The sequence below is a fragment of the Ahaetulla prasina genome, chromosome 8 (assembly GCF_028640845.1).
Source record: "Ahaetulla prasina isolate Xishuangbanna chromosome 8, ASM2864084v1, whole genome shotgun sequence".
NCBI lineage: Eukaryota > Metazoa > Chordata > Lepidosauria > Squamata > Colubridae > Ahaetulla > Ahaetulla prasina.
The window spans coordinates 52,821,197-52,842,107 of NC_080546.1; the positions used below are offsets into that span (position 1 = coordinate 52,821,197).

The 20,911-nt window shown below is 39.0% G+C and overlaps 2 protein-coding genes across 5 annotated transcripts in view; one reads left to right on the forward strand and one right to left on the reverse strand.

Annotated features, from left to right (window-relative positions):
• LOC131203005 (NACHT domain- and WD repeat-containing protein 1-like) overlaps positions 1-20,911 on the forward strand; it is a 54,112-nt gene that overhangs the window by 5,578 nt on the left and 27,623 nt on the right. For 3 of the 4 annotated variants that reach the window (XM_058192783.1, XM_058192785.1, XM_058192786.1), the window contains exons 4-17: positions 57-179; positions 1,283-1,360; positions 1,445-1,534; positions 7,330-7,885; positions 8,750-8,949; positions 9,898-10,304; positions 13,698-13,852; positions 13,951-14,159; positions 14,586-14,725; positions 15,415-15,525; positions 17,017-17,175; positions 17,957-18,080; positions 18,804-19,013; positions 19,777-20,657. In XM_058192783.1, coding sequence (XP_058048766.1) covers positions 57-179; positions 1,283-1,360; positions 1,445-1,534; positions 7,330-7,885; positions 8,750-8,949; positions 9,898-10,304; positions 13,698-13,852; positions 13,951-14,159; positions 14,586-14,725; positions 15,415-15,525; positions 17,017-17,175; positions 17,957-18,080; positions 18,804-19,013; positions 19,777-20,657 — 3,443 coding nt within the window. The remainder of the gene's footprint in view (positions 1-56; positions 180-1,282; positions 1,361-1,444; positions 1,535-7,329; positions 7,886-8,749; positions 8,950-9,897; positions 10,305-13,697; positions 13,853-13,950; positions 14,160-14,585; positions 14,726-15,414; positions 15,526-17,016; positions 17,176-17,956; positions 18,081-18,803; positions 19,014-19,776; positions 20,658-20,911) is intronic. The other variant, XM_058192784.1, reaches the window with a different exon arrangement.
• The window catches only part of ING2 (inhibitor of growth family member 2), a 59,358-nt gene that overhangs the window by 3,608 nt on the left and 34,839 nt on the right, over positions 1-20,911 (reverse strand). The gene's annotated exons all lie outside the window — the stretch shown is intronic.

Sequence of the window (20,911 nt, forward strand, 5' to 3'; positions counted from 1 at the left end):
TTTGGGAACTGAGAGAACAATAATTGTACATTCAACATATTTGTCTTTATTTTTAGCCTTCCAGCAACTTGAATCTCCAAAAATGCACTAGTGATATGCTCCATGAAATGTTTTTATCACCACATATTTCAAAGTCTCAAAAACATGTATACAAAGATATGTGCTCAAAATGGACTGGGGTGAGTTACCATCTGACTTTCTTAATAAAGAAATAGGAGAATACACATCATCTTAATGAATAGTTTAAGAATAGTCCAAGGCAGATGCATAAAAGTGATAAAAATAGTTAAATAAGAAATATTAACACACTTCTTTTAAAAATAGAATCAATTATTCTTGCTATGAAATATAGCAATATATTTCTATGCTATAGAAATATATGTGGAGCATAGCAGTAAAATATTGTGCATCTGCTGATTTTATGATTGGCGGGGGAGTTTTATTTGCAAAATCCTTAACAGTTGAACTCAATTTCTTTCTCAAGAATGTACAAAGAACGGATATTGGGCTTTCTTTGTTGGAGGTGAAAAAAATCTTGAGAGTTCATTGATTCATGAATTATGATCATATATCATTTGGTATCTCTTTGGAATGGAACTGTAATGTATATAGTGAGGTTTATGGGGATTTCTCTAAGTGTTAAAGATGTTAATGGGATGTTGATTTATATACCAATGCTTTGGCATCTGATTGTTATGAGGAGTGATGGCTATATGGAAGGTGCCTGAAAGAATTATACTGAGAAACTAGAAAAGTTATGTTACAGATGTTAAGGAATGGCTTTTGAAAATGTGTTATTTATTCACCTTGGAAAGCAGTGTCTTCTAATCAAAGAATGAAACAAAATATGCTGCTGTTTATCAGACATGGGCAACTTTGGATCACCACTCTCATAATTCTTGAGCATTACATAGGATGGATGGGATTGATGTGAATTGTGTTTCAAAACATCCGGTATAGACCACCTGGATCCTTGGATTAAGTTGTGATCACTGTTAGTAGAAAGAAAGGAAGTAGTACGACCTGTGGCCCCAATATGTCCCTTTGCTGTAATAAGACTTTCAACGAGAAAACTATATTCTAAAAAAAATGAAAAGAAATGAGTCTTTTAATGAAGGAGCAAAATAACTGATAACCCCTTTTCAGTAATCACAGAGTTATCGCTATGCCCTTGTTATTAGTTGGTAATACATCCAAGTAAAATAGTATTTTTAAGAAGATAGTTAACAAACAGATTAATAATGCCCTTTTAAAAATATTAAAGATATTAAATTGCCTCTAGAAACAAAGATGCCACTGGAATATTCCATATGTAAACATAACTGAAGAAATAGACATGAAAGTGAAGAAGCACTTAAAAGTAGGTGATTATTTTTTACCTTTAAATATTTGGAAAAACCTGGAAAGCAAGTATTTTTCTAATGTCTGTCTTGGTTCCTTCCAGCATCAAATGTATTTTCGTTTTGCTAAAAGACTGAATCGCCCTTTAAGCAATAAAAGACACCTTTATAATACAGAGACATTCATTATGAAGGTAAGAGAAACCATTCCATAAATCCCACTTCTCTAATATAGTTTTGGGAAGTGTTGTGTCATTAAGTAATAGACAGGTAAATTGATAAATTTATGGCTTAACTGTATATTCTCCCACTCTTCAATCAGCATCATTTTAAAATAATTTGTTCAAATGGAAGATTAAAAATTTTATAAATTTGCGGACCATGTTGTTAATGGAATCTGTTTCTGTTGAATTGGTATTTTTCAAAATATTTGATCACAAACTCCAACTCCAGTTTCAAAGGAGTGGAATCAATTCCTTTGTTATAAGAGCACATCTATATATTAGTAAAACTCTGATTGGGTTTATCTGTTTCTCTGTACTCTCAAATTAGCCCAAATGGTGTATTATACTGCAACAACTTTTGAATCAAGGTACTTAAAACCTGCTAAATTAAAGAATTTGTTTTGTTTAAAAAGTCCATTACTCCTGTCGAACTGAAATTTCTAGTTTTATTCACAAAGCTGTGGCTATTGCAGTTTCCCCACAGTCACATGATGGTGATTTCCAATGGTCCTTGGCAGCTTCTCACAAAGAAAGTTGGGGAAGCTGGCAGGAAGTCAGAAGTCACTCTCACTCTCAATGCTTTTTGGTCCACCCATGATCGTTCCATGTATCTCTTTAATTAAGATAATATTGACTCGTTCAATTTGATTTTCTAAAATTATTTTTCTATTTATGATATATACTCTTCTTAGATAATCAGTTGTGCAAAAAAATGGTCAGCCTAAAATTTAATATTCATCCTGGTGAGATCAGACTGTACTACCTTTCTCTCAAAGGATGACCCAATAGGTCATAGAGTTGTCTGTCAGTAAGAAAATTGGATGGATTTTCTTTTGCTAGATAGCTCTATTTGTTATCCCAAACACTGGAAAAAATAAAATAAAACCGAAGTGGGATTTAAAAGCATAGAAATTGTTTTGTCTAAAAAGTCAAAAATAACAACAATCTTGAATAAATTTTCACGTAAGGATAACTTTTGTTCAAATTTATACTAATTGCAAATATAAGTCTGTCTTATTCTTTCTAAACCTTTAATGTCCTACCTCCACTGAAGGAAAGAGATACTTGGGGTACTGTCCTTGTAATGTATTACTGTAAGTTTTGGCGGGAGTTTTAGGCGGGAAGTATCTCGCTTCTGATTGGATGCAGCCTCTGGCTGAAGTGTATATAAGGAGAGGTTTTTCTCCAGAGTTTTGCTGGGTCACACTATATTAAAGAGCTGTTGTCACTAACCTGGTCTCCTGCCTCGTCAATACCCAAACTTAACATTGGCGACGAGGGTGGGATCTTGAGGCAGAGCACCAGAACAGAGCTGAACTCACTACGAGAATCAAACCCAGCAAGGTGATAGCGAATGCAGCGATGACCGGCTACACGCCACCCACTCCGTTTGACCCTGCCCAGGAGACATGGGGAATATATATGACCCGTTTCGAAAGTTTCCTGGAGGCAAACGAGCTACAGGGAGTCTCCGACAACCGCAAACGGGCTTACTTCATAAGCCACTGTGGGTCCGCAGTCATCGCCGTCGCAGAAGCCCTAGCGGAGCCAACACCGCTACACTCCGTTTCGTGGCAGACCCTTCAGACCCTCCTGAAGAATCACTTCGCACCAGCCCCGTCCAAGTACGTTCGACGGTACGAGTTTGGGGAGCGCAGGCAACAAGAAGGCGAGTCTATCAGCGACTACATGGCAGCCCTGAGACAAGCCCCCAAGCATTGCGAGTACCGCGATCTGGACGAAGAGCTGCTGGAACAACTTATACGGGGGGTCAGAGACATCCGTTTGAGGAGACGGTTGCTAGCCAAGAGCAACCTGACATTGGCAAACGCTCTGGACGAAGCCAGAGCCCATGAGATGTCCAACCATGCAGCAGACACCTTACAAAGCGACTCACGCCGATGGCGGGCGCAAAGCCGAGCACAGTCCACCACGAAGAAACCTATCGTGAGTCAACCAGCGAAGAGGAGGAAGAAGTCCACTACACGGAAAATCGACAAGGAAGACCCGGAGGAATGCGGAAGTTGCGGGGCGACATCAGCGCCAAAGATGTAAGTTCAGGGACGCCATTTGCGGCGGTGTGAAAGGAAGGGCACCTGGCTCAAGTCTGCCGAGCACCCCAACCTTCCGCCGAAAATTCAAATCGGCCAATCAGAGCGGCTCTGAGTCAGAGATGCAAACCCCACATTCCCGCCGAAATTTCAAACCAGCCAATCAGAGCGCGAGATCGGCGAGGCGACCGCGATTGGCCAGGAAAGAAAGAGCGCAAGTCAAACCGAATGACTGTTACCATAGACCACGCAGCTACCCGCATCAAGAAAAGATCTTCACAAACCCGACAATTGAAGGCGTACCGTGCCGACTGGAAGTAGACACAGGATCAGCTATCACAATCATGTCCTGGGACACTTTTGTGAAAGCCTTGCCGACATCGCAGCGCAAGCTACAGAAACAACGGCCCGGGTGCAGGATTACCAGGGCAACCGCATCCCTGTTCGAGGGACAACGACCGTCGAGGTCAAGTACGGACATACGAAAAGACCCTGCCCATCACGTTAGTCGAGGGAACCTTGCCAAGCTTGCTGGGGCTAGACTGGTTCCGGGCGTTGGGAATGGGGTGACTGGCGTCCACCGGAGCGGATGCAACCTGCAAACGCCCTAATGGAGGAATTCGCAGACGATTCGAGGACCGTTTAGGCAAGTACAAGGGGACCCCTATCTCCTTCAATTTAGACCCCAAATAGCTCCCATTAGGTTAAAGGCAAGGAGGGTTCCTTTGCACTCAAACCTAAAATCGACAAAGAGTTAGATAAATTAGTCAGCCAGGGATACTAGTGCCAGTTGACCATGCCAAATGGGAGACGCCAATCGTCACCCTATAAAACCAGACGGGTCCATAAGAATTTGCGCTGATTACAAGGCTACCTTGAACAAAGCATTGCAAAAGAGCGCCTACCCAGTTCCAGTAGTGCAACACTTATTGCACTCACTAGGCACGGACAAGTTTTCGCCAAATTAGACTTGGCACAAGCGTACCAACAGCTACCCGTAGATGCTAGCACAGCTGAAGCCCAGACCATTGTAACGCACCGGGTGCCTTTAAGTGCACCCGGTTACAGTTCGGGTGAGTGTGGCCCCGGGCTATTCCAAAATTTGATGGAGCGGCTCCTACAAGGGTTACCGGAGTCGTACCCTATTTCGATGATGTGTTGGTATCAGGGAAGATTTAAGAGAACTGGGGAAGCGGTTAAGGAAAGTTTTGGCCATTTTAGGTCGGCAGGATTAAAAGTCAAAGCAAGCAAGTGTCAGATAGGGGTCGAATCTGTTGAATTTTGGGCTATAGAATAGACAAAAAGGGATTCACCCCACTGAGAGCAAAGTCAAGGCGATAAAGAGAGCCCCAGCACCCAAAAACAAGACAGAACTCCAGGCTTTCCTGGGTCTGGTAAACTTTACGCCGTGTTTTTAAAAGACAAGGCAACCGTTGCTGAACCGCTGCATAAATTGCTTGGAAAAAACACTGCTTGGTCGTGGGGGAAGTCAGAGAATAGGGCATTTGAGGCAGTAAAAAGTTTGCTATCAAGCGATAGCCTGTTAATACAATACAACAACAGACTGCCGTTAGTATGGGTTTGTGATCGTCCCCTATGGAGTAGGAGCTGTACTTAGCCACAGACTCCCAAACGGCACTGAAGCCCCTATAGCGTTCTATTCACGAACGATGTCCCCGGCTGAGAGGAATTACAGCCAGCTAGATAGGGAGGCTCTCGCAATAGTGTCAGGGGTGAAAAAATTTCACGAATACGTTTTTGGGAGAGACTTTGAAATTATCACTGACCACAGACCGCTATTGGGATTACTGGCTGGCGACCGCCCAACGCCAGTGGCACTATCACCCCGGCTGACCAGATGGACTATCTTTTTGGCCGCCTACTCTTACAAACTGCAGCATCGACCTGGAAAAGAGCTGGGGCATGCGGACGCATTGAGCAGATGCCCATTGCCCGGGGAAATCGAGGACCCTACTCCGGGCACCCCCGTTCTACTAATTGACTCTTGGGACTCTGGCCCAGTCACATCGCAGGAAGTGGCTCGGGCCTCCTACCGGGACATTGTTTTAAGAACTGTAATCGGTTGGGTTCAAAGGGGATGGCCCGCTGCGCCGGGCGACCGTTTTAGAGAGTTTGCAAAGAAAAGAGGGGAATTGTCTGTGCAAGGGGGGTGCCTGCTCTGGGGGGATAGGGTGGTAGTTCCAGAGAAGCTGAGAAAAAAAGTCCTGGAACTACTGCATGAGGGTCACCCAGGAATTGTAAGGATGAAGGGGCTAGCCAGGAGCTATGTTTGGTGGCCCCTAATGGACAGGGAAATCGGTGACAGGGTTGGCCGATGCCAGGTATGTCAGGAATCCAGACCACTACCACCTACGGCCCCAGTGTTGGAGTGGGAGAAACCCCAAGGCCCTTGGTCCCGCATACACATTGATTTTGCCGGCCCCTTCCACGGCCAAACATTTCTAATTGTGGTGGATGCATTCTCCAAATGGCTGGAGATCATCCTAATGAAATCCACAACCGCGGGAGCTGTCATTTCAGCACTAAAACACCTTTTCGCCACGCACGGGCTACCGGACACCCTTCTGTCCGATACCGGCCCACAGTTCACCGCAGCATTATTTGAAGGGTACCTGGCTGAAGAGGGCATCCGACATGCCCTCTCAGCGCCGTTCCACCCTGCGTCGAACGGCCTTGCTGAACGTTTTGTTCGGAGTGCGAAAGAAGCGCTATCACGAAGCGGCCCCGGCGATTGGCAGGCACAAATCGACGCATTCCTAACCGTCCAACACAGGACCCCCTGTGTGGCCACCGCCGCAGCCCAGCCGAGCTATTAATGGGCGGAAGCTACGGTGCCCACTAGACCGGCTACACCGAACTACGACAGGACGGGTTCAAAACAAAACCAGATAGAATCCGAGAATTAAACATAGGAGACTCAGTGTGGGCACATAATTACAGCGACGGCCCAACTGGAAGAGGGGATAGTCATAGACAAACGGGCCCCAAATCTTATCTAGTGGAAATAGACGATGGCAGAGTTTGGAGGCGCCACATAGATCAATTAAGAAACAGATTGAGCGATAAGGCAGAATTAGGCGAGACCAGCCCTGACTATGATTTAATTAACCCCACAGCTGACTGGAGCCGAGAACAAACAGAAAGCGTAGAACCAAACAGAGACTTATCTGAGTCAGGCGAAGTCCAGCGACACCCTCCGGTCCCTCTAGAGGACAGCAGGTCCGAGCCGGCGAATAATCCAGGGCGGATGGCGGGAGGAGGAGCTCAGAGGAACGAAAAGTCCCTCCGCAAGCTCGACTCAACTCCAGAAAGTGAATTGCGCAGGTCCGGGAGAGTCAGGAGACGCCCCACGTACCTGCGGGACTACGTAGAGAAGTAATATGTAAATATTGGCAAAGTGCCTTCTGGGAGGGAAGGAGTGTAATGTATTACTGTAAGTTTTGGCGGGAGTTTTAGGCGGGAAGTATCTCGCTTCTGATTGGATGCAGCCTCTGGCTGAAGTGTATATAAGGAGAGGTTTTTCTCCAGAGTTTTGCTGGGTCACACTATATTAAAGAGCTGTTGTCACTAACCTGGTCTCCTGCCTCGTCAATACCCAAACTTAACAGTCCTCATTACAAAAAATGTATGCTTGTTGTAGATAAAGTATTTATAATTTATGTACCTAATTACAAAACTCTTCTTTCTCTTTAGCAGGAAGGAGATGGTACAGGTCAGGTCAAAAGTTACCATCCAGCTGTCAATATTTGTTCAGAGGAGCCTCTGGTTAGAGACAAAATCTCTGAACTCACTGAAAATTCCAAATACAAGACAAAAACACAAAAATCAATGCAAAAGTACAGAGAGCTCCCCCAAAGACAAACAAGTGGTGACTTTCTTCATTTGGAAGAAAAAGACACAATCCAGGAAAAGAAATTCAACAGAAGAATAATATATTTATCCAGAAGCACACTTTCAGGCTCTCTGCAGTTCTCAGACATAAATGGATCAGAAGAGAATGAAGCAGAAAAGGCTGTTCACAAGGGTTACTCTTTTTTGACTACCTCTCATCTGAAACCCCAGCCAGAAGAAACTAAATCCCATAGCATTTTTCTAATGGAAACCCTGAATGCCACGAATGATATAATCTGTTGTCAGAAGAGTCTAGCAGACACAAAACCAAGCAGGGATGTAGTGAGAGGACGAATCCATTTGCCCTGCTTAACCAGAAAGCAAAAGTTTATGATCTATATCTGCGGAGGTTATCAAGGTACTTCCAGATGACTTGGGAATTTAAATTTTTATAGAACACCAAAATCTAATCTAAACAAGTAAAAATATTCCCTGAGGTTTAAATAGTTTGTAAAATTATTATTCAAACAATTAGGAAGCCAAGTAATGGCATTCTTGTATCATCTAAAAGATGAATATATCTGTAATTCTATATTTTTGTTCATTTAGTACATTTTTTTTAATAAATGAAAAGTTTCATAGTCTGACAGCACAATATAAGAACAGTAAGCTAAATATGTTTGGATGTTGTTAGTAGCTGGATAGTGTGTGTGTATGTATGGGTTTGTGTATGTATTCAAATAAACTAAAGTAATTAATAGAGATTCCCTTTCTAATTCAGTGGGCATTCTTTTTTATACAAGTATTCTTGTGACCAAAGTTAAAATGGCACGAAAGTGATTTATGACTATTTTTCACACTTACTGAGCATTGCAGCATACTGATCAATATTCAGATGCTTGACAGCTGGCATGTATTCATGGCTGTTGCAGTGTCCCAGGTCACATAATCGCCCTTTGCAACCTTTTGACTAGCAAAGTCAATGGGGAGGCCAGATTCATTTAACAACTGTGTTACTAACTTAACAATTGCATTAACCTAACAGGCAAGAAAGGTCATAAAATGGAACAAAATACACTTAAAAATTGTGTTGCTTAGTAATGGAAATTTTGGGATTAATTGTGATCATAAGTCGAGGACCACTTGTATTACAGTTAGACTGGAGATACTGAATATAAATGCAACTCTGCCAATTCTTTTTTTTAAAGTTTTAGATGTTTCATAGGATTGCTTTAAATCAAGATAACACTGTTTAGCAATTTTGCTTTGTTATTTTAATTAGATTCAGAAGTAGAACGAAATGCATTAATGGAGAAATCCTTCCCATGGCTATACAACTACTGTAAAAAGAGAGGTTATGACTTCCATGTATTTGATCTAAGGTGGGGAGTAAAAGATGGTATTACTAATGATCATCAAATGGCTTCTCTACATACAAGGATATTAAAGAAATGCCAGAAATTGGGATTCCAAACCTTTATCGTAAGTGGAATAGAACTTGCAATACATTACTCATCTGACGTTTTTTATTGTGCAGTCTTATATGTTTTAGTGAAGTTTGTTTGCTCTCATTAGTGCTGAGTTCACTCATCATGGTAAGAAATGACCATGGTTTGTTAAATAAGCAACCACTGGCTGAATTTTCACTTCAAACTAGGCCCTAATGTTTGGTTTGGACTTAGTGTGACATGTGAATCCAATACATAACTGTATTTTGTAATCCAGTGGTTCTCAGCATGTGATCTGTGGACCCGTGGAGGACTGTGATGTTGCCACAGGGGGCCCACGAAGAAATGTTATGATTGAAATCTTGAGTAAAGTCTTGGGGGTCCGTGGCCACAGTCTGTGGCCACAAAATGTATTTAAAGAGGGTCCATGATAAAGAAAAGATTGAGAATCCTGTTGTAGGTCACTATTTATGGCTAATCAAGGAGAGAACCTAAAACTACAGAGAAATTTCCTGACAAGTAAAACAATTAATCAGTGGAATGACTTGTCTCCAATACTGGAGGTTTTTAAGAAGAAATTGCACAACCATTTGTCTGAAACGGTATGGGGTTTCCTACTTCAGCAGGAGGTTGGACTAGAAGACCTCCAAGGTCCTTTCCAACTCTGTTATTCTGTTAATCTAGCCCTATGACTCGTTTTCAATATTCCATAGTTGAAACCAGCCACATATGAATCCAACCAATGAAAAGTTTTGCTCTTAAGAACCTATCTCTGTTACAAATCTACTAGATGAAAGAAAAAGCAGAATTCACCTATGTACCAAAATTAATTACATCATCTTCGTAACATTTGCTTCATTGGATTGCTTAATTTCCAATTGCCACAATATATTAAATATATTGGAATGCCATCAGCTTCAGAGAAAATAATAATTTGTTTGCTAAGAATCATTTTAAAATTATTTTCCATGCTGCATTTCAGGTTTTTATTGGCCAGAAGTATGATGATCTCTCTCTTCCAGAAATAATAGGCAAGGAAATTTTTGAGTTAATTAAAGCCACGGTGATACGTAGGAAGCTGAATATCAAAACATCAAAGTACATACCACCTGCTGATTTGAAAGATGAAATCAAAGTAGAGAGAAATGAAAGTCAAGGTGAAATTGTTCAGGATTTTCAGGATCCTGATGCAATGGAAGAGTTTGAAGCTGAGATAAGCAGCCAGAAAGAACATGAAGTGATTAATTCAAATGAATTGGATCTGCTTAATACTTCTCTACTCACCCAAAAGACTGTAGCTGAATACGAGAAAGAACTTCAGCTTTTGAATCAATGGTACAAGTTGGATGAAAACTGCATCCCTGCAGTTTACAAGCTTCAACCTATTTGGTAGGTTGGGTTTTGATTTTTTAATTGGCTGATGGCATTGGTTACTCTAATAAATTAATTTTGCAGGAACCTCAAGGAGAGGAGTATGCCTCTCATAGACTGGTTTGATTCCACTGGCTATGGTATCTTGTGGACTGCCTACAAGATTTATTTTATGATAATTTCTAATCAGCAATTAAAGGGGAACAGAATTTCAGCCCAGTAACACTGTGAGATACTGCAGGGCATGACACTTCCCTACAGTAAGGCTGTGTGTTACTTTGAAAAGATGTTTCATGTATTTGTTTCATGTTGTTCTGTTTAGACCTTGACTTACTGAAGCAAGCTGCATCAAGGCAAGAACATCAAGTACATATGACAGTGAGGCAGCTAGCTGAAGCTAGCAAAGCAGCTCACCCTGTAATTTCAATTCCATAACATGCTAAACTATATGTTATCACTTAGAAATGTATTATTACAACTCTGTTATTCTATCTTGAAATATTTACAGCTTGAAATATTTACAGTCTTTCTTAATTTGGGCTTTATTAAAACTAAACTTGCTATTTTTCTTATGCCTTCATGAATAATCTCACTTGATTCAGTGCATCTGGAATATTTGCATGACTGGTAAATTAAATTTGCATTGACTCTATTTGTTTCTAGAAGATTAAAGTTTAAAGTAGGAGAACTCAAGCCTGTGGGTGTAGATTCAAGTAAGAGTTCCCCCATCTTTCTCCAAAAGATTCAGTAAAGCATTTGATAAAGTAGACCATAACCTACTACTAGATAAAGTAGAAAAATGTGGGTTAGACAGCACCACCACCAGATGGATTCACAACTGGCTGACCAACCGCACTCAACGTGTAGTCCTCAATGGAACTACATCCACATGGAGGGAAGTATGCATTGGAGTACCCCAAGGCCCTGTTTAGGCCCAGTACTCTTCAACATCTTCATCAATGACTTGGACAAGGGGATAGATCAAACTCATCAAATTTGCAGATGACATCAAGCTGGCAGGAATAGCCAACACTCCAGAAGATAGGCTCAAGTTACAGAAGGATCTTGACAGACTTGAACATTGGGCGCTATCTAACAAAATGAAATTCAACAGTGAAAAAAGTAAGGTTCTACATTTAGGCCAAAAAAAACAAAATACACAGGTACCCTATATGTGGTACCTTGGTCAATAGTAGTAACTGTGAGAGGGATCTTGGAGTCCTAGTGGACAACTATTTAGATATGAGCCAGCGGTGTGCAGCAGCTGCTAAAAAAGCCAACACAGTTCTGGGCTGCATAAACAGAGAGATAGAATCAAGATCACGTGAAGTGTTAGTGCAACTTTATAATGCCTTGGTAAGGCCACACTTGGAATACTTTTAATTGTAATTGTTTTAATTGTATATATAGTGGGTTTTTTATCTTTTGGCTGTACCCGCCCTGAGTCCTTCGGGAGAAGGGCGGTATAAAAATCTAATAAAATAAATAAAATAAATAAATACTGCATTCAGTTTTGGTCGCCGCGATGTAAAAAAGATGCTGAGACTCTAGAAAGAGTGCAGAGAAGAGCAACAAAGATGATTAGAGGACTGGAGGCTAAAACATATGAAGAACTGTTGCAGGAACTGGGTATGTCTAGTTTAATAAAAAGAAGGACTAGGGGAGACATGATAGCAGTGTTCCAATATCTCAGGGATTGCCACAAAGAAGAGGGAAACGGGCTGTTCTCCAAAGCACCTGAGGGTAGAACAAGAAGCAATGGGTGGAAACTAATCAAGGAAAGAAGCAACTTAGAACTAAGGAGAAATTTCCTGACAGAACAATTAATAAGACTTGCCTGCAGAAGTTGTGAATGCTCCAACACTGGAAATTTTTAAGAAAATGTTGGCTAGCCATCTGTCTGAGATGGTGTAGGGTTTCCTGCCTTGGCAGGGGGTTGGACTAGAAGGCCTCCAAGGTCCCTTCCAACTCTGTTGTTATTATTATTATTAAGATATCTATTCTATTTCTGATAAAAGTAAGAAATTAGTGACCTCCCAATGTTCAGATGTATCTGGAGGAGACTAGTTTTCTGCCTAATTTAGTCAATTTTTCAGCTCTGTAGAAAAGTTTTGGTCATTTTGCTGCATGACCAAACTAAATATCGGATAGGAATGAGAAATTTTTTGAGCTTTTCTGTCCCTATAACCATAGTATCTCTATAGATTTTCTGACTGGTTTTGGGAGTATGATTTTTTAGTGTCTGATTCTCACTGTCACCAGAAGATGGTGCTCAGGGATTATTATTTCAGAGACAGGCTGCCCGTGAATGGTTTCAAACAGTTTCAAACACTTTTGTGCTCTATGTGATCTGACATAACATGAAACTACAGGAGGAGGTAAAGCACAGTTTTGCAGTGGGATTTTCAGTATGCTGATGATAACCAGCTCAAATTATCATCACCATTTAACTCCAAGAAAGCAAGTGTGCTTTTAAACATTGGCTTAAGATCAGCAATGTGCTGGGTGGAAAGCATGTTAAAATCAAATTCTGACATGATAGTAGATGCAGCTTTTTTTCAGTAGGAAATTTGACTCGTGGATTGTAGTATATCCTGTTCTGGATGGAGTTACATTCCCTTGAAAGAACAGATCTGCAGTTTGGGAGTGCTCCTTGATGAACTTCAGGTATCATCAAATTCTTAAGTAGCAGCTTGGATAGAAAGTACTTTTAAACATTTATGCCATTTGCAGCCATTTCTTGTTGGTCAGTTTGTGCAATAATTACCCATACTTGTTACACCTGTTTTTATTTATTTTACGTGATGATAACTGAAAGGTGTATGAAAGTTGCGACTGATGCAAAATGCAACAGGTAGGCTAGTAACTGATGTCCACATTAAAAGATCTGTACTAATGTTTTGCAGGTACAATGTAAGATGTTACTGTAACATTTTGAAACTCCAAGTGCCATAGAGCCTAACTGTTTGAAGAATATTCCCTCCTGTTATGAAATTAACAAAACATTAAGATTTGTAAAGACTCTTCTAAAGTTTCTTATGGTTCAGAGGTCCATCTAATGGATTTTCAAAGCTAATGGTATCATTATGATATTCAAAATGAACTTTCTTTTATATTTTTTTATTTATACTAGCTTCTTTCCCTCTATATCCCACTTTGGGTGTTCAAGGTAAAAGCAAGCAAGCAAGCAAGCATGTATTGCTTTGGGAGGCAATCCCAGATCTAGAATAACACAATTGCCCTATATGGCCCCCATATTTCTTTTGTCCATAACACATTTTAAAGAAAATTGTCCAGTAGTTGCTTTCATTTATCACTGGAGTGAGTGTATATTATATTAAGGTGAGAAGAATGTCTTATTAATTTGAAAGTGGTTTCTCATACTTCGTACATTTTATGTTGTCTGCCCAGCACAGTGCACAGAGATATCTTCAGTAAAGATCCAAGTCGCAGACAGCAAGCTAAAAGCAAATGGCTGGAATCTTTCCAGAAACTGCATAAGATACTTCAGGAATATGCTACAATTGTTCTTGGTCAAGAAGATGCAGCCATGCTGCTTAGAACAAGTGAGGAGGCTATCTAAACTACAATCCATATGGTATTTTGTTATAGTTGTTCAAGGAGAGAGTTATTATATTAAATTGATTTCTCTATGTTTTTCAAGCTCTGCAGCAGGAAGTGAATCAAGGATTCCAAGTCCAAGGAACACGTGAGGATCACTGTCACTGCTTCAAAAGAAATATAACTGACCTACAATGCCATCTGTCAGATCCCCAGGCATCTAAATATATTGACATCCACCCACTAAAACTAGAAGTGAACAAAACTATTAATGAGGAACATCAAAACTTTGTGAAGAGCATTCATTCTGGGGTAGGATTGTCAAATGGGCATATGTTGTCATGTTCCGTACAAGTAAGGGTAAATTTAAAAGTACCCTAATTTTCAGATGGAAATATTTAAAGATCCATCATTGATATATTATGGAATCTGAGAGTTGTAATGCATCTTATTATAGTATTGTAAAGGTTGTTGAGGTCTGTGGCTAGGCGATGCAGCTGTTTGAAAAAATGTATTGAATATCCTGAAAATCTTGATTTCCTAATCAGCTACAGACCATAATGTTAATGGAAAACTGAAGAATTAAATTTATCACTTTATTTGTTTAGTGTTTATTCACCATTATTTACTGTGTCTGCTTTTCAGTCAAATAGTGTAAGAAGCTTTGGATCTTTTTTTGTGTTAATCTACTTGCAAACACTTTCCTTCATATAAAAGTTAATAGTTTTGCCTTTACAGCTTCGTCATACAAATATTTACAAGAAGAATGTTAGCTGGGGAAAAGGGGGCATCAATCCCAACAGGAACAGGTCCCATGCCTACTACCTAGAATGCCTTTGCAATGACTTTCAGAAAATTGTTGTTAATCATTTCAACAGGTGAGCTTCATATCTGCTTTTTGAAAAGAACTGTGGACACTGAATTCATAACTTATTCCTAAAACTAGGTTCAGTCAAATGGTTTTTTATACTTAGTCCTAGAAATAGAACAAAATACATTGTTGTTGCCTCTCCATGCTCAGATTCACTTCCTAAGACAAATTACAAATTAAATTCCATTGCCTATATTTATAGATCACTTCTAATTAATGGAAAATCCTGACCAACTTGATTTCTGTAGTCTGTTCTAAGTTTATACGTTTGGATTCAACCCATAAGATATGAAAAGATAAATGATGATGCACTGAAAGTAACAATAACATTCAGTAAACTGTGATGCTAAAAAGTAATATCTTTTTGGAAAAAATGTGGTTGCTATTGTTAATTGAATATTTTGAGGTCTGTGCTATATATGTGTCTCTTTACCTATATTAAACCATTTTTCACCTTTGTGAAAATGGTAATTTCAAATAAATACTGCACAAAGAACCAAACCTTATATCCAGTACTCAGTCAGACTAATCCAAAATGATCTAGAATATATCTGAATTCAAGTGGAATTGGGGATCCCTTAAAGCAAAACAAAGCAAGTTTGGACACTTTCTTCAACATGCCTTTGTGAGTATAATTTCATGCTTTCATGAACACTATAACATACAAATTATTTTTCTATATTTTCATTTGACCAGAATCATCAGTTCAGAAGGAATGCCAGAAAGACTATGTACTAAAAGAAAACAAGAATTTAACATTCTTAATGATGAAGAGATTCTGGAACACATTCAGCATTATCAGGCCTTGTAAGTTTTATAGGGTTTTATTGATTATCAGAAATACTTTTTATTAAAGGGAATATGAGTTTTAAGGGTTCACTAATATAGGTGGTACTGTAATATATAAATACATCTTTATTAGCTTCTTGTATTGTGAGTTTTTGAAGCAAGCTAGATTCAAACCTTTAGATGAACAGCGTTCAGGCCATTCCCCTTATAAAAAAATACTATGTTGCATACTTTTAATGTTATATCACAATACAATAATGAAACAACATTAGTATAGTCTGGGGAATTTTTTTGTAAGGATCTGTAAAATCAGACAGGTAAAAAGTGTGTTGTGTTAGTTAGTCATTTTATTCTACTATTAGACTGGCTGTCTATTCTCTTTCTGGTAGCATGCACTAAACTGACTTTAAGCAGTGCAGGGCAAATAATTCTTTGAGTATTTACTTTAATTTGCAAATAGCCCTTCCACCTGAATTGTTAAACATTTAATTGCTTCAGCACAGACTGGGAGCTGCATGAGTGGGATTGAAAATTACAGCTTTCAGTCACAAGAAGTGCTAATCAGTATGTAGCCTAGGTCACAACAACTTTATTAGTGTGGATCATATTTAAGTGGACTCTGTTTTAGTTTGACTCAGACAAGTTTTCTGGTGTATATTACACAATGAACACAGACGGTATTATCAAATGTGGTTAATTCATTTATGGTTCCTTATGTTGTGCCAACACAACCCATTTGAAAAACCTTGAGGATTTTAAGTTAAAAGGCAGAAGAGGAGCAGAGAGTGGAGTATTTGTTACATTATGCAATTATTGCATACATGATGATATGTGACTGATATGCCCAGTCCCATATCAACCATTCTAACATAGATATTGCCTTTAGTTTGTTTTTTTAATTATGCAGACTTAAAAAACACTAAACAAGTAACAAATTTTGCTTACACTATTTCTAATTGGAGCATGTCCCAGGGGTACAGAGATTGGATGACTGGTTTCCAATGCTAGCCGGCCACTAAAGGTTTATTGGTGCTTTGCAATATTTAGGTTTGGTTTAGCAAGAATCTATATTAGCCCAAAATTACAGTGTCTTCTCCAAACTGCATGCTGCTTTCCATTCCACTCGGCTGGTCCCTCCTTGGGGCTGCAATGCGAAGGGGTAGTTTTCTCTAAGCATTTCTTAGCACTTCCTGGGGCTTTTTACCAAAGCTTCTCCTAAGAAAGGAGGACCCTGCAGGTTACCAATTTTGCAACTGCTATAAAATATATTTGCAATTATTCTGGCTCCATTAACACTTTCCTGTTCAAGTGCAAAACAAGGTATTAGTACTCTTATAAACAGTCTAAAAGCAGACTTCTGAATGTTACTGGGACAGAGGACTCCAATTTTAGTTCAGGAAAAAAATCTGTTAGAAGTCTGGGATAAACCGTTATGCTTAAGTTGATTAAAAATTGCAACTTTCACCTATGCTATGACATTACAAAAATATGCTTTTCCACTGCAAATAGGATTAAAAGTATAAAAGGAAGACAAATCTTCTTGATCAAGCTGAAGAATCAGGTTACATCTTTAAACAGAAAAGTAACTGTTGTTTGTGGTGTAGCAGGATCTGGAAAAAGTGGGATCATTGCAGAAGTAGCTTCTTTGGCTTCAAACTGGATTTCTGGGTAAGAATAATTATTTGTACTCCTTTCTGGCAGGGATGTTAAGAATTGTAAGTCCTTAGAAATATAGGTAGCTTGAAAATTAATCTTCAAAAAAAGTCAACAGAGAATTTGGACAAATTCTTAAGAGATCTCACTTATTGCTATCTGGCACGCTTGCTTCTTATGAATTAGCTTGATTTGGATCCCAAAGTCCTCTGAATTATATAAAATAACTTTATATTGAAAAATGAAAATAAATATTGTTTGTAATAATTTGCATATTTTATGCTCAATTCAGTTCAATAATCACAGTTTTTTAAAAAGTAGTTATTTAAAAAAAATCCCATATATAGTATAACTATTCTATTTATTGAATTGGGAAAGGCCACCATCAGCATAGGATCTCGAAGAAACACTACTAAACATATAAAATATAGTTCTTAAAATGTACCAGGGATCACAATGCAGCATAAAACATTATTTTTAGCAGATTCTGAAATAAAAGATGATTCAAGCAATAAAAACTAAGATGTTTTTGGTCTTTTTTTTAATTAAAAAAAAATCTGAGTGAATTCATTCAGACTCTTTCCAAGAGCTCCCCTTAGAAAAATAGTTTGAAGCAATAACATTATGTTGCCCAGAATCCCCCTATTTCACCTTATTTTGTGGAACAGGGACCATATTACAGATAGGCAGTCTTTCAAGTAATCTGACCCAAACCAAAAAGGCTTTACAGGTAGCAGTTTAAAGAGCCTTTTCCAATGGGAGAGTTTATTTGTTTGTTTCTTCCTTTTTGATGCAGGAATCTCAGAGTTGTGCTTCGATTTATTGGTATAACTGGAGAAAGCAGAAATGTCCGACAGCTGCTTCTGAGTCTTTGCTACCAAATAGCTGACATTTATAATGTTTCTGATACTTTATCTGAGGTATTATTTATTTCCTCCTTGTTTTGATCAAGCACCAATTTTTATTATGCCTTCATCCTTTTTTCATATAAAACGGTAGGCAGCAGATCACAAACCTTGGGACCAAGATGGGATCAGTGTTCCCTGTGAGTTCTAAGGCAGATGGATACCTTGAGTAGAACAAAACCCAGAAAAGCTATGCAGCTTTTTTTTGGTTTTTTTTTTGGGGGGGGGGTAAAAATAGGGAAAAGGCATTTCCATCAACAACTTCTACAACTTTTGTTTTGAAATTTACTACCTGCAGCCATAGGGTTTTCTGATGGTCTCCCACTCCTATCCACATCTTTACCAGGCCTGACTCTGCTGTTTATTTAGACAAAATAGTATTGTTTTCCTAAAAGGCCTAATATAGATAATTCTCAAAACATATAGTACTATCAACATTCTTAAGACAGTCTTATCCCCTAAAATTTTACAATTTTTCTTTCAAAATGTTTCAGTTCTCATCCAAGAAGCTTCAGACTTGAAGGGCAATTGAAGAAGTTTCTTGGATAAAAAATGAAAGCTTTCAAAGAAAAAACCAAGAAAGCCCAGTTGCCTTTTGGGGGGAAAAAGCCCTCATGTGTTCTAAAATATCTCATCTGAGTAATTTTTAAAGCATGCAGAGCCCCACTAATAGCCACCATAACCTGACCTACAGCACAAAACTCATTATCTAATCATATTTTGTGTTTCTCAAAAAAGGATTTTGAGGGACTGGTAGAAGAATTTTCCTCTCTGCTGGAATTTGCTACACAAGACAAGCCACTCCTAATCTGCCTGGATAGTATAGATGAATTATCAGAGGACTATGGTGCTGACCTTTCTTGGATACCACCTGAATTACCAAAGAATGTACATTTTATTGTTTCTACTTGCTCAGAATCAGATATTTCATGCATAAGAAAACTGGAGGTAAAATGAAGTTCCTGAATGAATTGTTTTTCACTTCATATTTTCTCAAATAGTTGGAATTCCAAGAAAGCTTAATAATGTCAGGCATCAGTGACGCAAAAGCATCTGGCATCATAGTAATTTTGATTCCTTATAACAGGGGTTCCCAACCCCTGGCCCACTGTTATAAGGAATCAAAATTATTATGTTGCCAGTTGCTTTTGCTTCAAAGGTGCCCACTACCATGCTGGGGCCTATTCGGAACCAGGCTATGCGAGTGGTGGGCTGGCACGTATGCATGCCTGCCAGTCCACCACATGCACAAATTGAGCTGCATGCGTACCGACCCACCACTCACGCAGCCTGGTTTCCCTCTCCTACCTCCAGCTGTGCTGTCAAGCGCAAAGGTTGGGGACTGCTGCCTCATAATACAGTCATAAATTTTGTCAGCAAAGGATATTCACAGAATTATGAGGACCCAGATTGTTGGGGGCAATACGTTGACTTTGTATATAATATACAAATGGATGAAGACTATTGCTTGACATAGTGTAAGCCGCCCTGAGTCTTCGGAGAAGGGCGGGATATAAATGCAAATTAAAAAAAAATTGTCCACCATTCACCCTATTGTCAGGGCAAAATAAGGCACATTTTCAGAACTTAGATTCATTGAATTATTGAAAAGGAAAGTTTACATTTTGGAAGATTAGATTGTCTTGCATTTGATTAGCAAAAGTGATTGTTAATAACAGAGCAAAAACTGACGTATCTTTAATTTATTTAGAAAATCACCTTGAAAGAACATTTTTTTCAAATACCTCCTTTAACATTTGAAGAAATCAATGAAATTATCACCTGCTGGCTCGAAAAGGATCATCGAAGACTTTCTCAATATCAGTTCAATTATTTAATGGAAGCATGCAAAGCCTGTCCATTGCCACTTTACTTATACTGTGCTTATAAGGAATCCTGTTTATGGACATCTTTCAGCCCAGACACAGAGGTGTATCTCCCTCAAAGTATACCTGACATGTATTCTTGGAGGCTGAGCAGAATGGAAAGATCTCATGGAGAACAAATTATACAAAGGATGGCAGCTTATCTGACACTTTCAAGAAATGGCATCACTCAGGAAGAATTGCTCAACCTCATGTCAATGGATTGTGTAGTCATTCAAGAAATAAATAAATTCCAAAAAAGCTCAGTGTCAGCATTTCCACTAGTGTTATGGCTGAAATTTTTAGATGATCTTGGAGATGATTTGAGAGAGCAAAGAACTGATAACACATATGTTTTTACTTGGACTCATACATCTTTAAAGCATGTGTGCATGCAAAGATACCTGAAATCACAAGATTCCCAAATATCACTACATGCTATCTTTGCTGACTATTACCTGGGTCGAAGCTCACAGGAGTTCAGGAAGTGCAATGAGCCATCAATATTTCGGCCTCTGGCCTGGACTCTGAAAAAAGGATCCAAGACTAGCTACAACTTCAATGTCCGTAAAATCTTTGGGGCTCCATATCATCTCATCAGATCAAAAAATATTGCTGTTCTGATTAAAGAATGTCTCTTTAATTATGAATTTCTTTTGTACAAATCCTGGGCCTCGTCAATTGTCAGTATTGAAGAAGATCTAGGAGCAGCTATTAATGCTGACAGGTCAGTTCACAAAATTAAATAGAATTCTGCATTAACCTAATATAATGAAGTAGCTCATTGTTCCCCACTTACTACATCATCGTGAGCTGGCGAGGATTTGTAATCCCATTAGAACTAGGCGTTTCCAGAGAGTATCAACTACAGAAAGTCTGAAATAGTCTACATTGAAATATGTTTTAGAGATTCACTATACATCAAAATAACATTCAGATAAAGCCTGGCTGGAGAACTTGTAGACATTATTTATTTTATCA